Source organism: Leptonychotes weddellii, chromosome 13 (assembly GCF_054177405.1).
Source record: "Leptonychotes weddellii isolate Sample4059 chromosome 13, ASM5417740v2, whole genome shotgun sequence".
In the NCBI taxonomy this organism is placed as follows: domain Eukaryota; kingdom Metazoa; phylum Chordata; class Mammalia; order Carnivora; family Phocidae; genus Leptonychotes; species Leptonychotes weddellii.
The window spans coordinates 37,485,551-37,502,888 of record NC_138381.1 but is presented as its reverse complement, the minus strand read 5'-3'; the positions used below and the strand labels follow the sequence as shown (position 1 = coordinate 37,502,888).

Genomic DNA, 17,338 nt, shown 5'->3' with positions numbered 1-17,338 from the left:
TCATTTTTTTGCTTTGAATGCTGGTCTAAATTTGGAGCATTAGATAAATTCAGCATTTATCATAAAGACCACTATAAATCATATGCAAATATAATCCATTTTTAATTTGAAATAACACTTAAGCCATATCTTGTAGTATATTTCAGTGATGATTTTCTGTTGAGTAACTACAAAATTAATTTATTAAAAGTTATTTTTAAATTACTTCACAAAAGTCCACTATTTTGTATACCTCTTTAAAAATTATTCTATCTGAACAAATTTTACAATATCTAGAAATAAAAGAGAGATACAGCTCTTCTAATAAGAAATCTGCAATAGGATATAAACATTTTGATACGGCCAGAAATTTGTAGATAAATTTGAATACAAGTAACAACTTCAAAATCAGCAAACTAACAAAGATGTGAGTTAATTAGCACAATTCGTTAGAGGAACGTGATATAAATGAGAAGCAATGAAACACCCTTTTATAGAAAAGATACATTACTTGTGATAATTAACATATCATCCCCAGGGAAGGGAAACTTAAGAGGTATTAAGAGAAGAACTGAACACAGGCAAGTGGAAACAGTCATAGAAGATGTGACTGTCATTCATTTGAAGAAGTTAAGGGACCTGAATTTCAAAAGGAGGGGCAGAGCTATCCTAGGCAGAGGGTGCATAAAACAGTGCCTTCTAGAATGACAGCAGGGAAACCGGTCTGCTTGACAAAGAAGACTGACACGAGAAACAGAAGTAAAGAAATTGGATTCAAAGAAAGCTAGAAGAAAGTCTAGTCTAGGTCATCATCTTGAAATATTTATGAGCACCAAAACTAAACGTTTATGTGGAAACATAACATTATATATTTGGTCTTTGGAAGTATATATTAATGGATTAAAGTTCAAATACACAAAAGCATTGATGTCACCATGTGGTCTTACAGTAAAATGTCTATGACATCCATGTCTTTACTTCTTCGTGAGCACACCTAGGTTATCCATGAGCCTGGGGCATAGATTCTTAAAGATTTGGCGTTTCATTTCCTTGTATTTTTAGCAACAAAAGACAAAGTTAATTTCTTATATTTCTATTCTCTGTTTTTTCCTTCTCTTCAAATAGTATTTCATTTTCCTGTCGCTAGCTAAGCGTCCTCATTTCCGCAAAACTCCCCTTTATCCTTTAATCGGGGCAGCTCTTAACTAATTTCTACTTCTTATGATATCCATACAATCTTTTATGGGGAAAGTTGTCATACCAAGAACCTCTTATGAGAATATAGTAATCCTTTCTTTCATATCATATGAGAATTTGGCCTTGTCTTCTAAATTCTAGTTTCCATGGTAATTTGCCTAGTACTTGGAACTTACTAGACTATCAACGTTCGTGAAATAAACGAGTAAATGTAAATCCTTCTTTGACATCATAATTGTGCTTTTAAACCATTCAGCTTTCACTTTTGCTTATGCAGGAGTAGCAAATCACCCAGGGTTTTAGAGTGGCCACAACATTAATGATATTTCTCAGCTAATGTTTTCTCCATTCTTTAGTAGTTTTTTTTTCCTACCTATATTGAAAGAACTACATTAAAAGCCTGTGTGAGAGGTATCAAGAGGAAGGGAAGGTCATTTAGTTTTTCTTTTAGATTTTGAAAACTAGATATTTTTGGCACATGGAAATAGTACTTTACAAGTGCTTGTTTGTGCATTTTTATGGTGCATACATTAGCCTAGTAGCACATGTATACAAACATACTAGTAAATATAAGGAGGTTGCTGTGTGTGGCTCTCAGCCCGTGGATAAACAATTTTGTGGCTAGGCTGGCCCTTGTGGTTCTTATATGATTGCAAGGTGTCCCAACCATCAGGAAACTTTGGGGAAAAAAAAGGTTTATTACTTACACGTCCCGGAAATTATGTGGCACTCCCGGGGCCACACAGCGAGGTTGTGGGGGGCAGGGAGAAAAAAAGCAAGCCTGGGATACTGCTTTTATTGGGGTCAAGAGTGGGGGCTGAGGGTTCCTCGAGTTTACTCTTTACTGGTTAATTTAAGACATAAGAGTAGAAATTTAAAGAACTCGGAAGTGAAAAAACCAGTGGCCGCAGGGGTCAGTTACTGAAATCAAGCAAGAGCTCTAAAACAAAGGAGCTTGGGATGGTAGAGCTATTGTGATTTGGTCTGGATCATTTTCTAGTCTGGATCATTTTCTAGTCTGATGGCAAGATAGCCATCTTCGAAGCTGATGCCTTAGCAATCAAAGCTTAAGTCAGGCAGGCACTTGCATTACAAAACAAACAAACAAAACTGTCAGGGCATACACTGTAGCCCACTGTAATGGTCCACATTCAAAAATGGCGTACTACGAGGAGTGTACATTCAAAAGGATTTGGAAATTACTACTTTATGACATTTGAAGGACATTTCTTCACAAGGTAATTTCTAGGATTAACCTTGGAGAAGGGTTGCAAACCACCACAAAAGACTTGAGTCATCTTTTGACCATTTCTTAGGAAATAGGGTAAGCCCATTAAGAGAGGCTCAGAACAGACATACCTTGAACCCAACTGTTTTAGGAGGGCTAAACCCTTTCAACAAGTTCAAACCATAATAATCCAAATTTGTACTCCTAAAAAAAAATGGAGATCTTGGAGGATGCCACCACGTCTTCGGCCATTCATCACTTCCTAGTTTTGCATTACTGATGCACTGGAGCTGACATTGGGTGGTCTCCGATAAATTGAGCAATCAATGCAAATCTGTTTTGCATGAACTTCTAATATGAAAGTAAACAAAGTTCACCCCCAGATTTCCTTAAAAATATATCCTCTATTTCTAGAAAATTACACTCACCTGTATCCATAGCAACCACGGAGACATTGTAACGGTCGTTTTTTACAAATTTTGATTCTCTATCTAGCACTTTTAGAGTTCTCAAGTTACCGGTGTGTTCATTAATTTCAAACCAGTTATCTTCATCTCCTATCTTCTTATACCTAATTTTTAGAAATCAAATGTAAATGCTCAAACCAAAGAGTGGATATAATCTCAAAATATGTCATTTTGAAGAATACCTTACCTTAAGCCTTCACCACTGCGTGTTTCTGGATCCAAAGCTTTGTATCCCTGCAATTCTTGTCCAGGTTGGAGGCCATCTGTACTCTGAATAACTTTTACTGGAGGTTGGCATTCAGGACCCTCATCACGGTCTTTAATTTTAACAGTGACAGTTGTGGTACACATAGTAGGAGTTTTTGAATTTGCTGCTTTAGTGAATTGTGCTTCATTAAGTACACCAATTTGCAAAACAACCTGGTGATTGACTTCGTAGTTCAATGCCTGTTCAATAAACATACTTTAATCAGTCAATTTGTAACACTATATATAGAAGACTTATAATTACGATTCCAAGTTTTAGCACAAAAGGGAATATCATTTTTGTGTATAAAATGTTACCAAAAGCAGGTGCTAATGTAGTTAAAGACTAATAGTTGACTACCTATAATGATAAGCACTATCAAATGCAAAACTGTTGATGATTTAACCAATTTTTCTTCTCACTTTTCTTCGGGACGGTCCTGCCTTCAGTTTTTTTCATTACAAGTTTAAATATTAATAGAAATACAGAATAAGTGTTTGAATAAATCCAAATTTATCAAATGGGATAACAGTGATACCTAAGACAACAGAAGTATATAAAGAGTATAAGAAGAAGTATATAAAATAATTAGACCACTAGGACATGAGATTTGGTTATAATGGAGCAGTTCCTCTGAATGTATATGTAAAAATTATAGTGATACTATCTAGTAGCATCTTATATTATATTTAGGTTTTTTTTTTAATTATTATATTTAAGGTTGTATAGCTCCTAATCAAAGTGCTCAGTCCTGAACTGAGTAAGAAAGAATCTTGAAACAATGGTTAAACAATTAGAGACTGAAATCTGTCAAGATAACAGAAAAAGGAAAGCAAGAGAAAGAAACCTAGACCCCACAAAAACAATAAAAAAGAAAAAAAAAGCCCAGTAAGAAAAAGAAAAAGAGAGTGAGTGAGAGAAAGAATAAGCAATATAATAAAGGGCATTTTCTAAAAATCTTAGGAGGAAAGTATGACTTGTGCATGTAGCCTCTAAGAAAATACACTGTCCCTAAGAAATTAATCAGGGAAAATATGTCAGAGGTTAGTAAGGGCAATGGGTAGAAGGACACAGAAAGGAACTAGGTGTGTCTACAGCCATACTACCTTGAATACGCCTGATCATGTCTGATCTCAGAAGCTAAGCAGGTTCAGGCCTGGTTAGTACTTGGAAGGGAGAAAGGAACCAGATTCAGTTTATCATTCTGGGTACTAGTAATTGCAACTGAATTTTTAAAATCCCAAAGCACTGGCTACCTCAAATATAGGAGGATTAATGGGAATAGCTGCTGAATATTTAATAAATCGTCTGTCTTATACATCATAGAGAAGTAAAAGTATAATATGAGCATGAAGGCAATTGAAAAATCTAGAGGTTTGATTTCCAGTAGTGGTTTTTCCATTTCTCTCTGTCTTGTGTTCTATAAAGTAAGGGACAAGTGGGTGTCTAAGACTCCTTCTAAGACTAATATTTGATTACTAATACAATATTTCTTTGCCTTGGTTTTCCCCATGTATAGAGAACAATGTGTTTTGTGCCTGCAATGCCCATCTTCTAAGAAAAGAAGTAAGGGTAAAATAATAATAATTAAAATATTTAAGTAAACAAATGTAAATCATTTCAGCATTGCATGGCAATTCTCTAGCCATATACATGCAGGAAGTACTACTATAGAGATATATAATATGTAGGATATAGATATGTAGATATCAATGCCCAAGTGTACATTAGTATTTTTTAAAGTATTGCTTGATCGTTTTGTTGTTGTTGTTTACCTTGACAACACACAAGACTGCTTCATTTGTATTGGGGTCTGTGCTAATTTTGAAGTTTCCATTTTCATTTCCCTGTAGGATCTTGTAGACAGCCTTTGAGTGAGGAGTGTAAGGCAAGTCCTGGTCATGTACCGCCATTCGTAAAATCTCGACGTCAATTCTGTTTTCTTCTACTTCTGTAAAATACTAAAACAATTGCCTCTTGTTATGATAAATTCATAGCTTTAACAACATGATTTTATACATTTAAAGAAAAAGAAAATAAAGTTATATGGGAACATGCCATCATAAATTGGAAAGAATTTACAAATTTCATGCATAGATTACTTCTTTCCTCACTAAACTGCTTTCTCAAATCTTATCCATTCTTCAAAGACTAATTCATGTCTTAACTTCTAAACTTCTCTGAAATCACTCAAGTCCTCAGATTTGTCTCTATTCTGAATCTCCTCAATAATTATAGCCTATGGCCCCTTTTATATTAACATATTAAGCCTTCAACATTTATAGATAATTATAACCTACACTGATTTCTTATTATTACTGGATGACTTGTTATTATGCCAATTTTTGTTTTTAATTTACTTCTGATTCCTTAGCAGACATTTTAAGGAAAAAGTTTTTCCTTTTTTTGAGAAATTAAATCACATTTTTTCCTCTTCCCTCCAAAAAAGAAATATAGCTACAGAAGCATATTATATTAAAAGATTTAAAAAAGTAGTAAACCAGAATCTTCTAGAAATGTAAAATGAATTCAAAGAAGGATGATAACCTCATAGCCTTTGGAGTATAACAGATCTTGATTCTAATCCCAGTTTTTCCTCTTACATGGTCTATATGTATGAGATCATAAGCAAATTACTTAACTGACTTTTCATTTTCTCAAATAAACTATGGGATAAACATATCCTTACAAATTGTAGGGATTCATATAAAACACTGTATGAATGTGCCTATCACTGAAGGTTTTCTCTTCTCTAACTTGTACTCTGGTATAGATTAATGAAAAAATGATCACTTACTAAAAGTTCAGGAAAGAAGAGCCATTTCCTGGAAGTGTCATCCTATATATATTTCTTGTACTGTGTACTTCCTAAGGGAAATTTCACTCATACATGATGCTGGGAGGATCTGCATATAGATAATGGGAGGGCCACACTGTACTTATTGATGTCCCAGCAAAGCAGAGGATATAAAGCTAATCTCTTTTGCACCTTAGGAAGTTGAAGTGCAAAGGATACCAGAGAGAGAGAGAGAGAGAGAGGGCCTCTTTTCCTGCACTCTATAAAATAAATGTAAATCCAAGGCATCCTTTCCTGCACTCTATAAAATAAATTTAAATCCAAAGCATCCAATAACAGAACTTGGCATCCAAGAAAATGGTGAATACATGAACAACATCAAGGACAAAGAAGCCCTTAGATAGCCAAAAGAGTAGTTTTTTTCCCTAGCATTTAGAAATAACTGGTTCTTCAATTACTTTTACAGAAATCATATTTTTTACATGTTATCTGTCAGTGGTAGGTCTTAAAACCAAAATACGTAATCTCACAGAACTACCAAATTCCTTGTGTGTTTTTTTAAAAAAGTAAATGAACCTAGGTAAATGAATACAAAGATATACTCACAGAAGTTTCGGTAAAATATGGTGGATTGTCATTTTCATCCTCAAGTGAAATAGTAATTGTTCCTGTATTAAATAAACCAAAAGGTTGGCCCCCCATGTCTCGCACTTCCATTACTAACTTGTATGTATCACAATGCTGAAAAAAAAAAAAGAAAGAAAAAGGTATATTGATGAACACTTCTATTTCCTATAATTTGCAATTCTCATAGCCATGTGTAGGCTCTGATTATTTTACATTCCTTTTTTTATTTTTTTACCAAAAAAAAAAAAAGAAAGGCCACCTTAAATATAAATACAGAACAAGAGATTGGCTAGTCAGTACAATAGAAACCTGATATGTCTAACAAAATTTCAAAATTTAAAGCCATTTCACATCCACACAGCACATCAGGTCAATGATCTTAAGGAAGAACTTATCTAATTCCTTGTACCTTCCCCAAATCTTGGTAGACACAAAGGAAGTATCCAGAGAAGCCCTAAGCACAGCCTGTATGGAAGCAAGCTTGGAGAGGTGGTCAGACTCCTCTGGGAGTTCATTATCAGTGCGAATATAGTTTAGTGACTGTAAAATTAGGTAATCAGTTCATTACTTCTCTATCCAGCAAAGGTGTAGTTGTGGTGATGACACCCGTGTCTGGATGTATGGAGAAATGCTTTGGATGATCTGGGATTTGCTGTAAGATTTTATATTTCAGACGAGTATGGAGAGTGTCAGGTTCATCGAGGTCTATGGCAGTCACTTGTCCCACCGAAGTTCCTGTTCAGATAAATCCCATATTGTCAACAACTTAAAAGAGCCATATAATTGAATTACAAGCAAACAAGCTATGGTTGTAGCCTATTCTCCCCAAAATGACAAGTATATTGAATTTACAAACAGGTGGAGTGTCTTAAGCGCTCTCCCAAACGCCAAGCTCCCCTCACTTGGAAATTTCAACGATGTGGGCATTTTGAATAACAGGATTTATATGCCACATGTTTGGGAAGATGCACACCACCTTTGGTAAGAGTGGTTCTCAAATCCTTCCCCCCCAACCCACCACCCCAGTTCACAGACCATTTTGGATGGGACCTTCTCTGCAAGGTCTTGGTTCTTTTATGGGCCAACTTGATAATGTTAGTGAGAGGAATAGCACAGCTTTGAATATGATAACAAAGATTTTATACCTTGGTATTTTAATAAATGTGCTGAATTGTTAATATATGCAAGTAATCATTAGTATATGTAAGACAAGCATTATGTAGCAGTCTGAGTACCATTTAGACAAGCTTTACAGCCCAGACATCCAAGTATGAGAAATGTTGCTTTAGCAAACCACTAACTATGAAAGAACAATGTTAAACATGCATACATACATAATGACAAGAGAATTGAGGAGGCATTTCTTGTAACATTTTTATTTTTAAAATAAACTGGATAGTCTTATGCCCACTGATGTGCCTAGGTCACAATCTTGGCTGCCTATAACATCAAACCAATTTGCCAAGGAAATATATGTACATATTGTTAAAAGTCAGATAAACATTTCCATGAGATGATATATTTCTGGGTCCTTGAAAATGTATTGAAACTTTTTAAAGACTCAGATTATTTATTGCTTTATGAATGCATCTGTGACACCCATGTACATGGTCAAAATAGAAAATAGGAGTAGCATTTCTGTGACACACTCATATGCATTGTGGATTAATCTAACAAAGTTAGTAACTTCATGTATTAGCTGCCTTGTACCTGTGCATGGCAAAAATGAGCACAAAAAGGTTTGCCTTTGAAGAGTATATGCTCTTCGAAGATTACAAAGTTTTATATAGAATATCCTTGGCATTCAAGCATTTTTAAGTGTTTTTGCATAATTGTGCTTAAAACATTACTGAGGAACTGAATCAAAGCAAAAATCTAGTGTTTTCCTGCCATGTGGACTTACCAGTTCGACAATTTTCAGGCACAGTAAAGACAGTCACTTTGTTTTCAAAATACGGAGCATTATCGTTATCATCTTCCACTTTGAATAGCAAGGGGAGTGGGTACTCCGGGGCGTAACCGTCTGCTGTTGTGGCGTAGGCATATAGCTGAAAGGTAGGCAAGCACCGTCAGCTTGTTCGCAAATGACAAATTAGGCACAAAATTAAGCCTAGCAGTTGGGGAAAGACATAATGTTTAAAAAGTCATCCACAAAAGAATATGGAACTAAGAACCTGTGTGATGGAAAACACACCAGCACAGTGGATGCTGCCATATGCCTTCCATCCTCCTGCAGCGTCCACGTGATTCACCCACCCAGGACCATGCTCCCCAGCTAAATGAGGCTACTCTGTTCTCCGAGAGTTAACCGCGTGCCCTCCTGCTTGTTAGAATGTATGTAAATATCCCCCAGTTATGCTAATAACAAGTATTTTATTAAAGTTTATAAAAAACAGGATTCCATTTATTTATGGATTTGCATATATGTATAAATAGATATCAACTATCTTCAGTGATTCAGTTATAAATTCTTTTCTCTATTTACCTGCATGTTCTCGTTTTTCTATCATAAACATATTTCTTGTGTAATAAAAGTGCCAATAAAATCATATACACATTCCAAATCCCATCTCAAAATGATATATCTTGGTTTCAAAGGCCAGGATTTAATGTCCTTTTCTTTCAAAGAACATCAATTTATTTCGGCCCTCTTCTTATGTGGCTTATGCATAATAGGTGTTCAATAAATAGTTGTTGAGTTAAACAGATTTTCTTTTACTGACAGCACCAACTAAACATGCCCAAGGTGGATTCTGTATTAATTTAGTTCTTCACCAATATCAATTCTTCCTGATTTTCCTACTGTAACCATCTTCCAAAATGAACCAGGGTTAAAATTCCAGGTATCTACCTCCTCCCTGTCTTTCATTAGCCTTATTTGTCAGTTGCCAAGTTCTAGAGATTCTGGCATTTCTGTGTCTCTGCCACTCATTATCTCTTTTTTATTCTTAATGTCATCATTCTCAAGAGACCCAAAATGTCTCCTACATGTTATCCTACCAATTTTCCTGCAATTGTCCTAATTAACCTTCTCCAGTTTCTGCAGCACTCAAGAGTCAGATTCATTTCCACATAGCACAATTTTGATCATGATATTACCCAATCAGATTCTTTAGTGATCTAGGTATCATCTACCAGAGTAACCACAAAATCCCCACTATTGTGTGAAAAGGCAACATTGCATCTTCACGGTTCATCCAGAGGGGAAGAAACTTCCACTCCAATCTCTGGGATGGAAGGTATTGAAATGACCATGTTCTTTCCGTTTCCTTATTTACTTTTCCCCAAACAATCCCCAGGTAGACTTTTTCAGTAATAAAACTCATACTTTGATTTCCATCAGTCTGATCACTAGCTCTTATTTCTCAATAAATTCCGAACTCCGAGTGGAAATACAGGGGTATTCCGGTTCACCATCCCCATCAGCAGCATGGTGGTTTTCATCACCACCGTCCTATCAGGATGTCACACCTATCAGCATTCCTATCAATCTTTTCCTTTCCCCTCAGATTTTGTATGAATTTTTCTTTCTTTAAACTGCTGCTATTTTGAGATTTTTAGCTACAGAAAGCTATGAATTGTTTTATGTCTTTATAAGATGACAATTGTCCTCAGGGATGAAGCCTGAGACATACTGATATTTGTATGCCAAAGCACCTAACACAGTGCCCAAGAAGGTAATTCTTCAATAAGTAGCTTTTCACATTCAATTCCATCCATCTTTCCTCTTTAGAATGATAAACTACCCTTTAAATCGGCCCTTTGTAAAAAATTATCATAAACATTCTCCATAGAATCACTCGCAATGAATTCTTCTACTTCATCACATTGGCATTAAATTATCTCCCTATTTAGCCTAAATCCATCCTGCTATAATTTACACAATTTCTTGCTAGTGTTTCTCTTCATCAGAAATGAAGATCATCTGGTTCCCACCATACAATCATTTATAGTTTGAAATAATAGTGTTTCCTGATGTTTAACAACAAGTAAATATCATCATCTCACATTCCACAGATTCAGACATGGTGATTTTGTTTCAGGTACTATTTCAGGTACCTGGTTTTATTTTTTTTACTAATAATGAGCTAAGTATCTCCAAAATAAATCAAAATTGAAATCATTATTGTAGAGAGGATGATGTAAGCTAGGAATATAGCTAAACTTTAAAGCATAGCCTAGCTCCTAGGAGAATCCATTTATGTTCCTGTAATAGAGAAACTAATTATAAATATTTTCTTATTTAGTCATTAAAGTAAACTCAATAATAGTACTGGTTTTATAGTAGAGTTCACATTATTTTATACTGAAAGCAATAATCATATACTTGAATATTGCTATAAGAAGTATATAGAATATTATACTTTAAAATTAGTCATATTTTTAGCTAAGTTAGAAGAGTATTATTTAAATTTCATGTGCATTTTTGATATATTGTTTCTCCCTTGAATTCTTCTGTAGCTTGAACAATCTCATCTCTTTTAGCCCTTTCCCACTGCAATTTGCTAATTTTTTTTTTTTTTTTTATCTTTGGGAAGATGCAAACAGTTGCCAAAAGGAGTGGGAACTTGAGTTTGACCTTGTAAAGAAAGATATCTAGTGTAGATTGGGCAGAGGTGGGGGAAGCAGTGGCACCAAAGTGGAGTGGGTATACAATGTGATTAGCAACATACATATAAAGACAATGGGTGGACCTGTGCAGCTGAAAAAGAAACATGTTGCAAGATAATAAGGCTCTGGTTGGATGGGAAAAGGACTAGCCTGAAACCAATTTTTCCCTATGTATTTATAAAAGATACAGATTCTCCTCAACACTCAAAGAGAAATAGGTATGCAACTGCTTTCTTTCATAGAATAACCTGGAACTATTGAAGAAAATCCTCTTCTTATACAACTATTCTTCGAAAAGCTTGGATAAAATGGACTTATACACATTCCTGAAAGATTAGATGAATTTAATGGTTTAAGACAAACTCCTCAAACTGTAATAATGATGTGACTCATCCAGAAAAATACAAGCCAAGATTAAACAATTTAACATGGGGCAAGACAGAGAACAGGAGCACAATGAGGATGTGTATTGAATTAGACCCATGGCAACCTGTGCCAATAATCAATGAAATCAAATTATTTCAAGTAACAATAATTGAGTAATACATAACATTTGTATAGGTTAGATAAATGCAAAAAACTGGGAAATCCTGTCAAAATCCTATTTTGAGGACAAAATCCTAGAGCGTATGTATTGTGTGACCTCCCACTAGGATATTTTTAAAGAGCTGTACAGTTTACATACTGATTTTACCAATATTTAATTTGAGTATTTAATGTTTGCAGCAGCTCTGAGGTAGATAAGACAACTATTAGTAGCCCGTAAGACAGAGAAGGAAACAGATTCTTGAAGGTTGTGATGCGTCTAAGGCTAAAAGAAAAAGTGGCAGATAATGAAGATCTACTAATTTCCAGAGAAATGAGCTTTCCAATATAAAGCTAGTAAGTGAAATTGATTTGATAGAAAAGCAAAGATGTATTATTTTAGTTTGCACCTCTATGTTGACAGAGAAGGCTTCCATTCTATATTGCCTCAAGTGATTCCATGTTTCATCATGTTTACATCTGGTTGTTATACTTCCCTTTATGAATCTTACTAATTTGCAAGTGATATTTCTTAATATCAATTCAACCTTAACTATGTTAATGGGAACTAGAGAAATTATCCAGAAGCCCAACAATAAGCATAAATTCCAAACTATTTTATTCCTTTTGTCCTTCAAAAGATGTTAAAAAATAGCAAAGTAACTTTTTAAAAAAAGTAATCTCTTCATCCAACATCGGGCTTGAACTCACAATCCTGAGATCAAGAGTCACATGCTCTACCAACTTAAGCCAGCCTGGCACTCCAGTGTAACTTATTTTTTTTTTTTTAGATTTATTTATTATTTATTTTAGAGAGAGCGCACGGGGGTGAAGGGCAGAGGAGAGGGAGAGAGAGTCTTAAGCCAGCTCCATGCTGAGCACAGAGCCCCAGGTGGGCATGGTCTCACGACCCTGAGATCACCACCCTGAGATCACAACAGAGCCAGAACCAAGAGTTGGTCACTTAATCGGCTGCACCACCCACACGTCCTTTTTTTTTTTAATAAAACTATTCTCTCCTCCTTTTCTCTGACAATGATCCAGTGAGAAGCAGTTGAAGACTTCAAAAATTCAAAAACAGGATGTTATCAGCAAAATAAGAAATGAAACGTACATTGCAGCATACAGAGTTATTATTTCTCCTCAGGAGTGACTACTAGTGTTAGATCTTTTCTTCTTATACTGGATCTTTAAAAGAGGCAGAGGGACGCCTGGGTAGTTCAGTGGATTAAGCATCCACCTTCAGCTCAGGTCATGCTCCCAGGGTCCATGGATAGACACCTCCATTGGGCTCCTTGCTCAGTGGGAGCCTGCTTCTCCCTCTACCTGCCGCCCCCTCTGCTTGTACTCTCTCTAACAAATAAATAAATAAAATCTTTTTTAAAAGGGGGGGCAGAGAATTTACATATTTACACACACACATACCTATATATATATATCTATATATATCAACTTTTTATTTGGTTTCTTGATAGATCAAAATGTTTGCAATAATGCTTAGTGTACCTCTCCTATTAGAGTCTATGTAAGCTATTTCTTAAAGTAATAATTTAGTATTATTATGCATAAGGTATGTCTGTTTAGAGAACTTGGGTGGGAGCATAAAATTATAAAGAAAATGTGTCATTCTAACCCAACCATTTAATTTAATTATGAAATCCCTAAAGTGGGACATTATGCTGTTCTAAAAATTTTACAACCTTATCCAGTGCTTTGACATTCTTAGGATAGGGTCTTCACCCTCCCCACTCCCCCCATGATCATTCACTCCTTTCATGGCTGCCTTTGTGTGGCTACTAGTTCCTGCTTATCTTTCGGATATCTGATAAGATGTTACTTTCTGGACTGCCCAAGTATGAGATAATTTTCCCTTTTATGGACTCCTTTAATGAAGAGTTCTTTAATTCAAGAATCCAAGCGCTTAAACAATTTAACTCACCATCTCCCTGAAACTCACTGTGAATTTCTCCTGTATGTCAGGTTAGACCTTAGAACACTAAGGAGATATGTGAAGTTTGAGACAGAAAAAAGAAAGGATTTAATTTTCAGAAGAGCTAGAATTTTTCTTTGGGTCAAATTAGATAGAGTAAGAGGAACTTATAAACTTATTCTGGATTACTAAAGAAATAAAATGATATCCAAGGTTCTCATGGCTGTAGGACAGTCAGAGAGAAGAAAAGAAAAGAAGCACAATATTATTCAAGAGGTGAAAGCAGTGAACCTCAATCTTAAGATATGTTTAGAATTATGTTGGGTGACTTCAAATTTTCAATTGCTGGGGCCCCATCCCAGAACAATTAAATCAGAATTTCTGGGAAGTGACCCAAGCATCAGTATTTTTTAAAAAGTTCTCATGTGATTTATAATGTACAGTCAGGTTGAGAATAATTGAAACCTGTTATTATAGGGAACTACAAACTCAACAAAATTACTGCTATTGTCTCAGGGTTCTACAGATCAAAGCCTGGCCTTTAAAATTTGTCATTATATTTTACATAGCTTTTCTCCCTTTTTCTTCCCTTATGATACTCACTATCTTTCTTCATTTAACAGCATTAATAGAAATTTGAAGTTTACATTATACATTAACAATATTTAAAATGTTAAATCAAATAATGCTTCTAATATGTAAATAAGCAGCACTGAAAGTATAAAAACCATAAGTAAAAAGATAATTCTGAATAATCCAATGATCTTACTGGAAACTGTTCATATTGCTCACGGTCTATGCTTCGTGTACAAAAGATATCCCCCGTGTCCTTATCTATGTAGAACAAATTGAAGGGTTCTTTGTCCACTCCTGGTCCACTTATGGAGTAAAAGATGGTGTAGTTCTGTGCAGCATCAGATTGGACCTATAACATTAAGTGACAATTTAGTAAAAGAACAAATATGCTACGATAAATACCTTCAACCTAATCTGTCGTGATGCTTTAATTTTTATTACTTGCTCTCTTTCCTATTCACCTATTCTTTCTTTCCCCTGCTTATCTTCCCATCATTCCCCATATTTTTCACATTCTTATTCACATTCTACAATGTGCAAAGCCACAAACTGGATCATCTATTTGATCCCAAATTCTTCTGAATTCTCTGCATATTTCTGGAAAATCTTGGAGTCAAACATACCTTCACAATTCCTAGTAATTTAGTTCTTATTCCTGTACAATAAGCTTAAACAATTTCATAGTGGTTTTGACCATTATAGTAACATAGTATAGTAACAATTTCAGTGGTTTTGACTTATTTGGAATGGAAACTTTTCTGATTAAAAAAAGTAAAAATAATGCAACCTTCCACCCACAATTAATTCATAATTTCAAAGCTGGTCTATTTTTACACTTCAGCTAGCTGGCAGTGACATCACCTTTTTGGTATAAACAAAAATACTGGTCTTTTTTGTGAGGATAAGTGTTAATTAAGGGGACAACTGAATTATGCAAAATCTGTAGGCATGTCCTCTGTCCTAGAATGCTGAAGTCTGGTAGAGTATTCAGGAAAATCTGGATGTAGATTTAAGAGCATCAGAAACTCAAAAAATTAAACTTGTTTCTAAATGTTGAATATGATTTCTGGAGGAAAGTGACAAAATACACTGATTTTTTTTTTTTCTAGTCCTGGTGAATGGATGATCCTTATTAGTACAAACAGGTTAAAGCCCTGATTCCATTCAAATGGAAAGTTTTAAAAGTAAACAAGCAAAACCTCTACTATATAAAGTCAAACAAGGTAAAATGTACCTGCTGAATATGTTGTGGAAATGGACCTAATGAGTTCTCCATTAGTGAACAGGGAATAGGGGCCCATCGTCTCTTGCTGCGTTTGAGAACTGTGTCTCTGGAGTGCCTCTTCTTGGGAGCCTGCATGTGGTGAGAGACGAAGAAATACAGCCCTGCCTCTCATCAGTAACTGTGATTTTCACATGTACATCAACATGAGGAAAATAAGGAAGGCTTGTACATAATGATATCACAGGTAATACCCAAACCATTTCTGTTTTTTATTAAGATACATACATGCACACGTAGGAACCAGTTTCATTCGATTTAACCAGTTAATAAACCAGAATTTTGTAAGGCATTGCTGAAAGATGCCATCTTGAGAAGTATAAACCCCCTAAACTGAGATAATCTGTTAACAAATATCTAAAAACTGATTTTATTCCACTAGGCGTGGTACAACCAATATTTGTTAAAACATGGGCTACAGTGCAAAACATTTGTATAACAATGCAAAGACAGAGGTCAGCATTTGTTCAAGTATATTTTATTTTATGTGATGTGGGAACTCTACAGTATGAAATAATGTTTTATAAGCCTTCTCCTAAATTTGTAATATGTGTAATGCATATTAAAATGTGAGCATATTCTAAGTTTGGCGAAGAATTCTTATAATCAGAAGGAATTTAGCTGGAAAAGTCTCTCATAAATTAAATTACTTATTAATAAATTATTCCACAAGACTTATTTCATGGTGCAGAATTTGCTTAAAGTGAGATTTCTGTGAATTTCAGTAACCTCTCCCTTCCCACTCCTCGATCACTAGCACTCACTGCAAGAAAATGAGCCTGGAGCCAGAACATTCCAACCAGTCATGTGGGCTGGCTATACTTCATTCTCTGAAGAGAGGGACCCCGTGGCATTTTCTGTTAAGATGGGAGTAAGCTGTAGACAATCTCTTTAAAGCGACTGAAACCCACAGTCACTTGGGAGAAAGCTACTCAGGGTGGAGTGCCACACCTCCAACCTGAATCAGTTTTCACTGAGTTTTAGACTCACCCCTGCCTGTTCTTCAGGTTGGTTGTGCTAATTGCCACACTGCCAACCCCTATCTGAAACCTTTGATAGGCTGCCGAGCTGTTCATTTTTACACCATTTTGTAGATAGCTCTACCACTCCTTGAAACAGTCTAGTCTTTGCATAGGTTAATTAGAAGTGGAATCAATAAACAAGTGAGTGTTCAGGAACAATGATTTTAGCGGGGAAGGAAATACATGAAATGATGGACTCTCATAAGCAGACTGTATACCTTCTTTCCTCCCACGTCCAGTACGATTTCTATCTTTTTCTGTTCTTGGCTCTGGCTGTCTGAAGGAAAAATGGAAAAGCTCTTCCTTTCAGAAGACAAAATGAGGTTATGTGTTGTGTAAATGGAGCCATCTTCTAGAATCCTGAAGTCAGGATCGCTCGACAGGAATAGGCGGGCCGACGGGAAGCATTCCTTCAGATTCGCTGCAGGGAAGACATTTGCAGTGATTTGTAAAATAAAACAGGAATAGAACAGGTTTTACAGGAATGACAACTGACAGTAAGTCCACGAGAAGCAAAAAGAGGGAGGTTACGCTTGGAGCTTGTTGAGTACCTGCTATTATAAAATTGAGGGGCCATGGAAATTAAATAATTAAATAAATGGAGTCATAGTTTCCATTATTTTCACCATAAAGTAATTTGTGAAGAGATATAAAATATTTTCTTAGTGTCCCTGGATTTACTGTTTCCACTTTAACTCTTACTTATGGGTTTGTACATATACATACAAATTTATCATTTTATATGTAGTATATAACTGTATGGTATCAGTAGATTTGAAACGTGTCAGCAACAATCTTTGATAACTAAAACTATCTTGCAAAATGTAAGAAAACTGGCCTAAAAAAAAAA

At 35.3% G+C, this 17,338-nt stretch overlaps 1 protein-coding gene across 1 annotated transcript in view; it reads right to left on the bottom strand.

Annotated features, from left to right (window-relative positions):
* Nucleotides 1-17,338, bottom strand: part of DSC1 (desmocollin 1) — a 26,961-nt gene that overhangs the window by 5,380 nt on the left and 4,243 nt on the right. The window contains exons 3-11 of the mRNA XM_081802539.1: nt 16,707-16,909; nt 15,419-15,538; nt 14,378-14,533; nt 8,446-8,590; nt 7,111-7,277; nt 6,522-6,656; nt 4,894-5,079; nt 3,059-3,318; nt 2,833-2,975 (exon numbers count right to left, since the gene is read on the bottom strand). Of these exons, the coding sequence (XP_081658665.1) occupies nt 2,833-2,975; nt 3,059-3,318; nt 4,894-5,079; nt 6,522-6,656; nt 7,111-7,277; nt 8,446-8,590; nt 14,378-14,533; nt 15,419-15,538; nt 16,707-16,909 (1,515 nt within the window). The remainder of the gene's footprint in view (nt 1-2,832; nt 2,976-3,058; nt 3,319-4,893; nt 5,080-6,521; nt 6,657-7,110; nt 7,278-8,445; nt 8,591-14,377; nt 14,534-15,418; nt 15,539-16,706; nt 16,910-17,338) is intronic.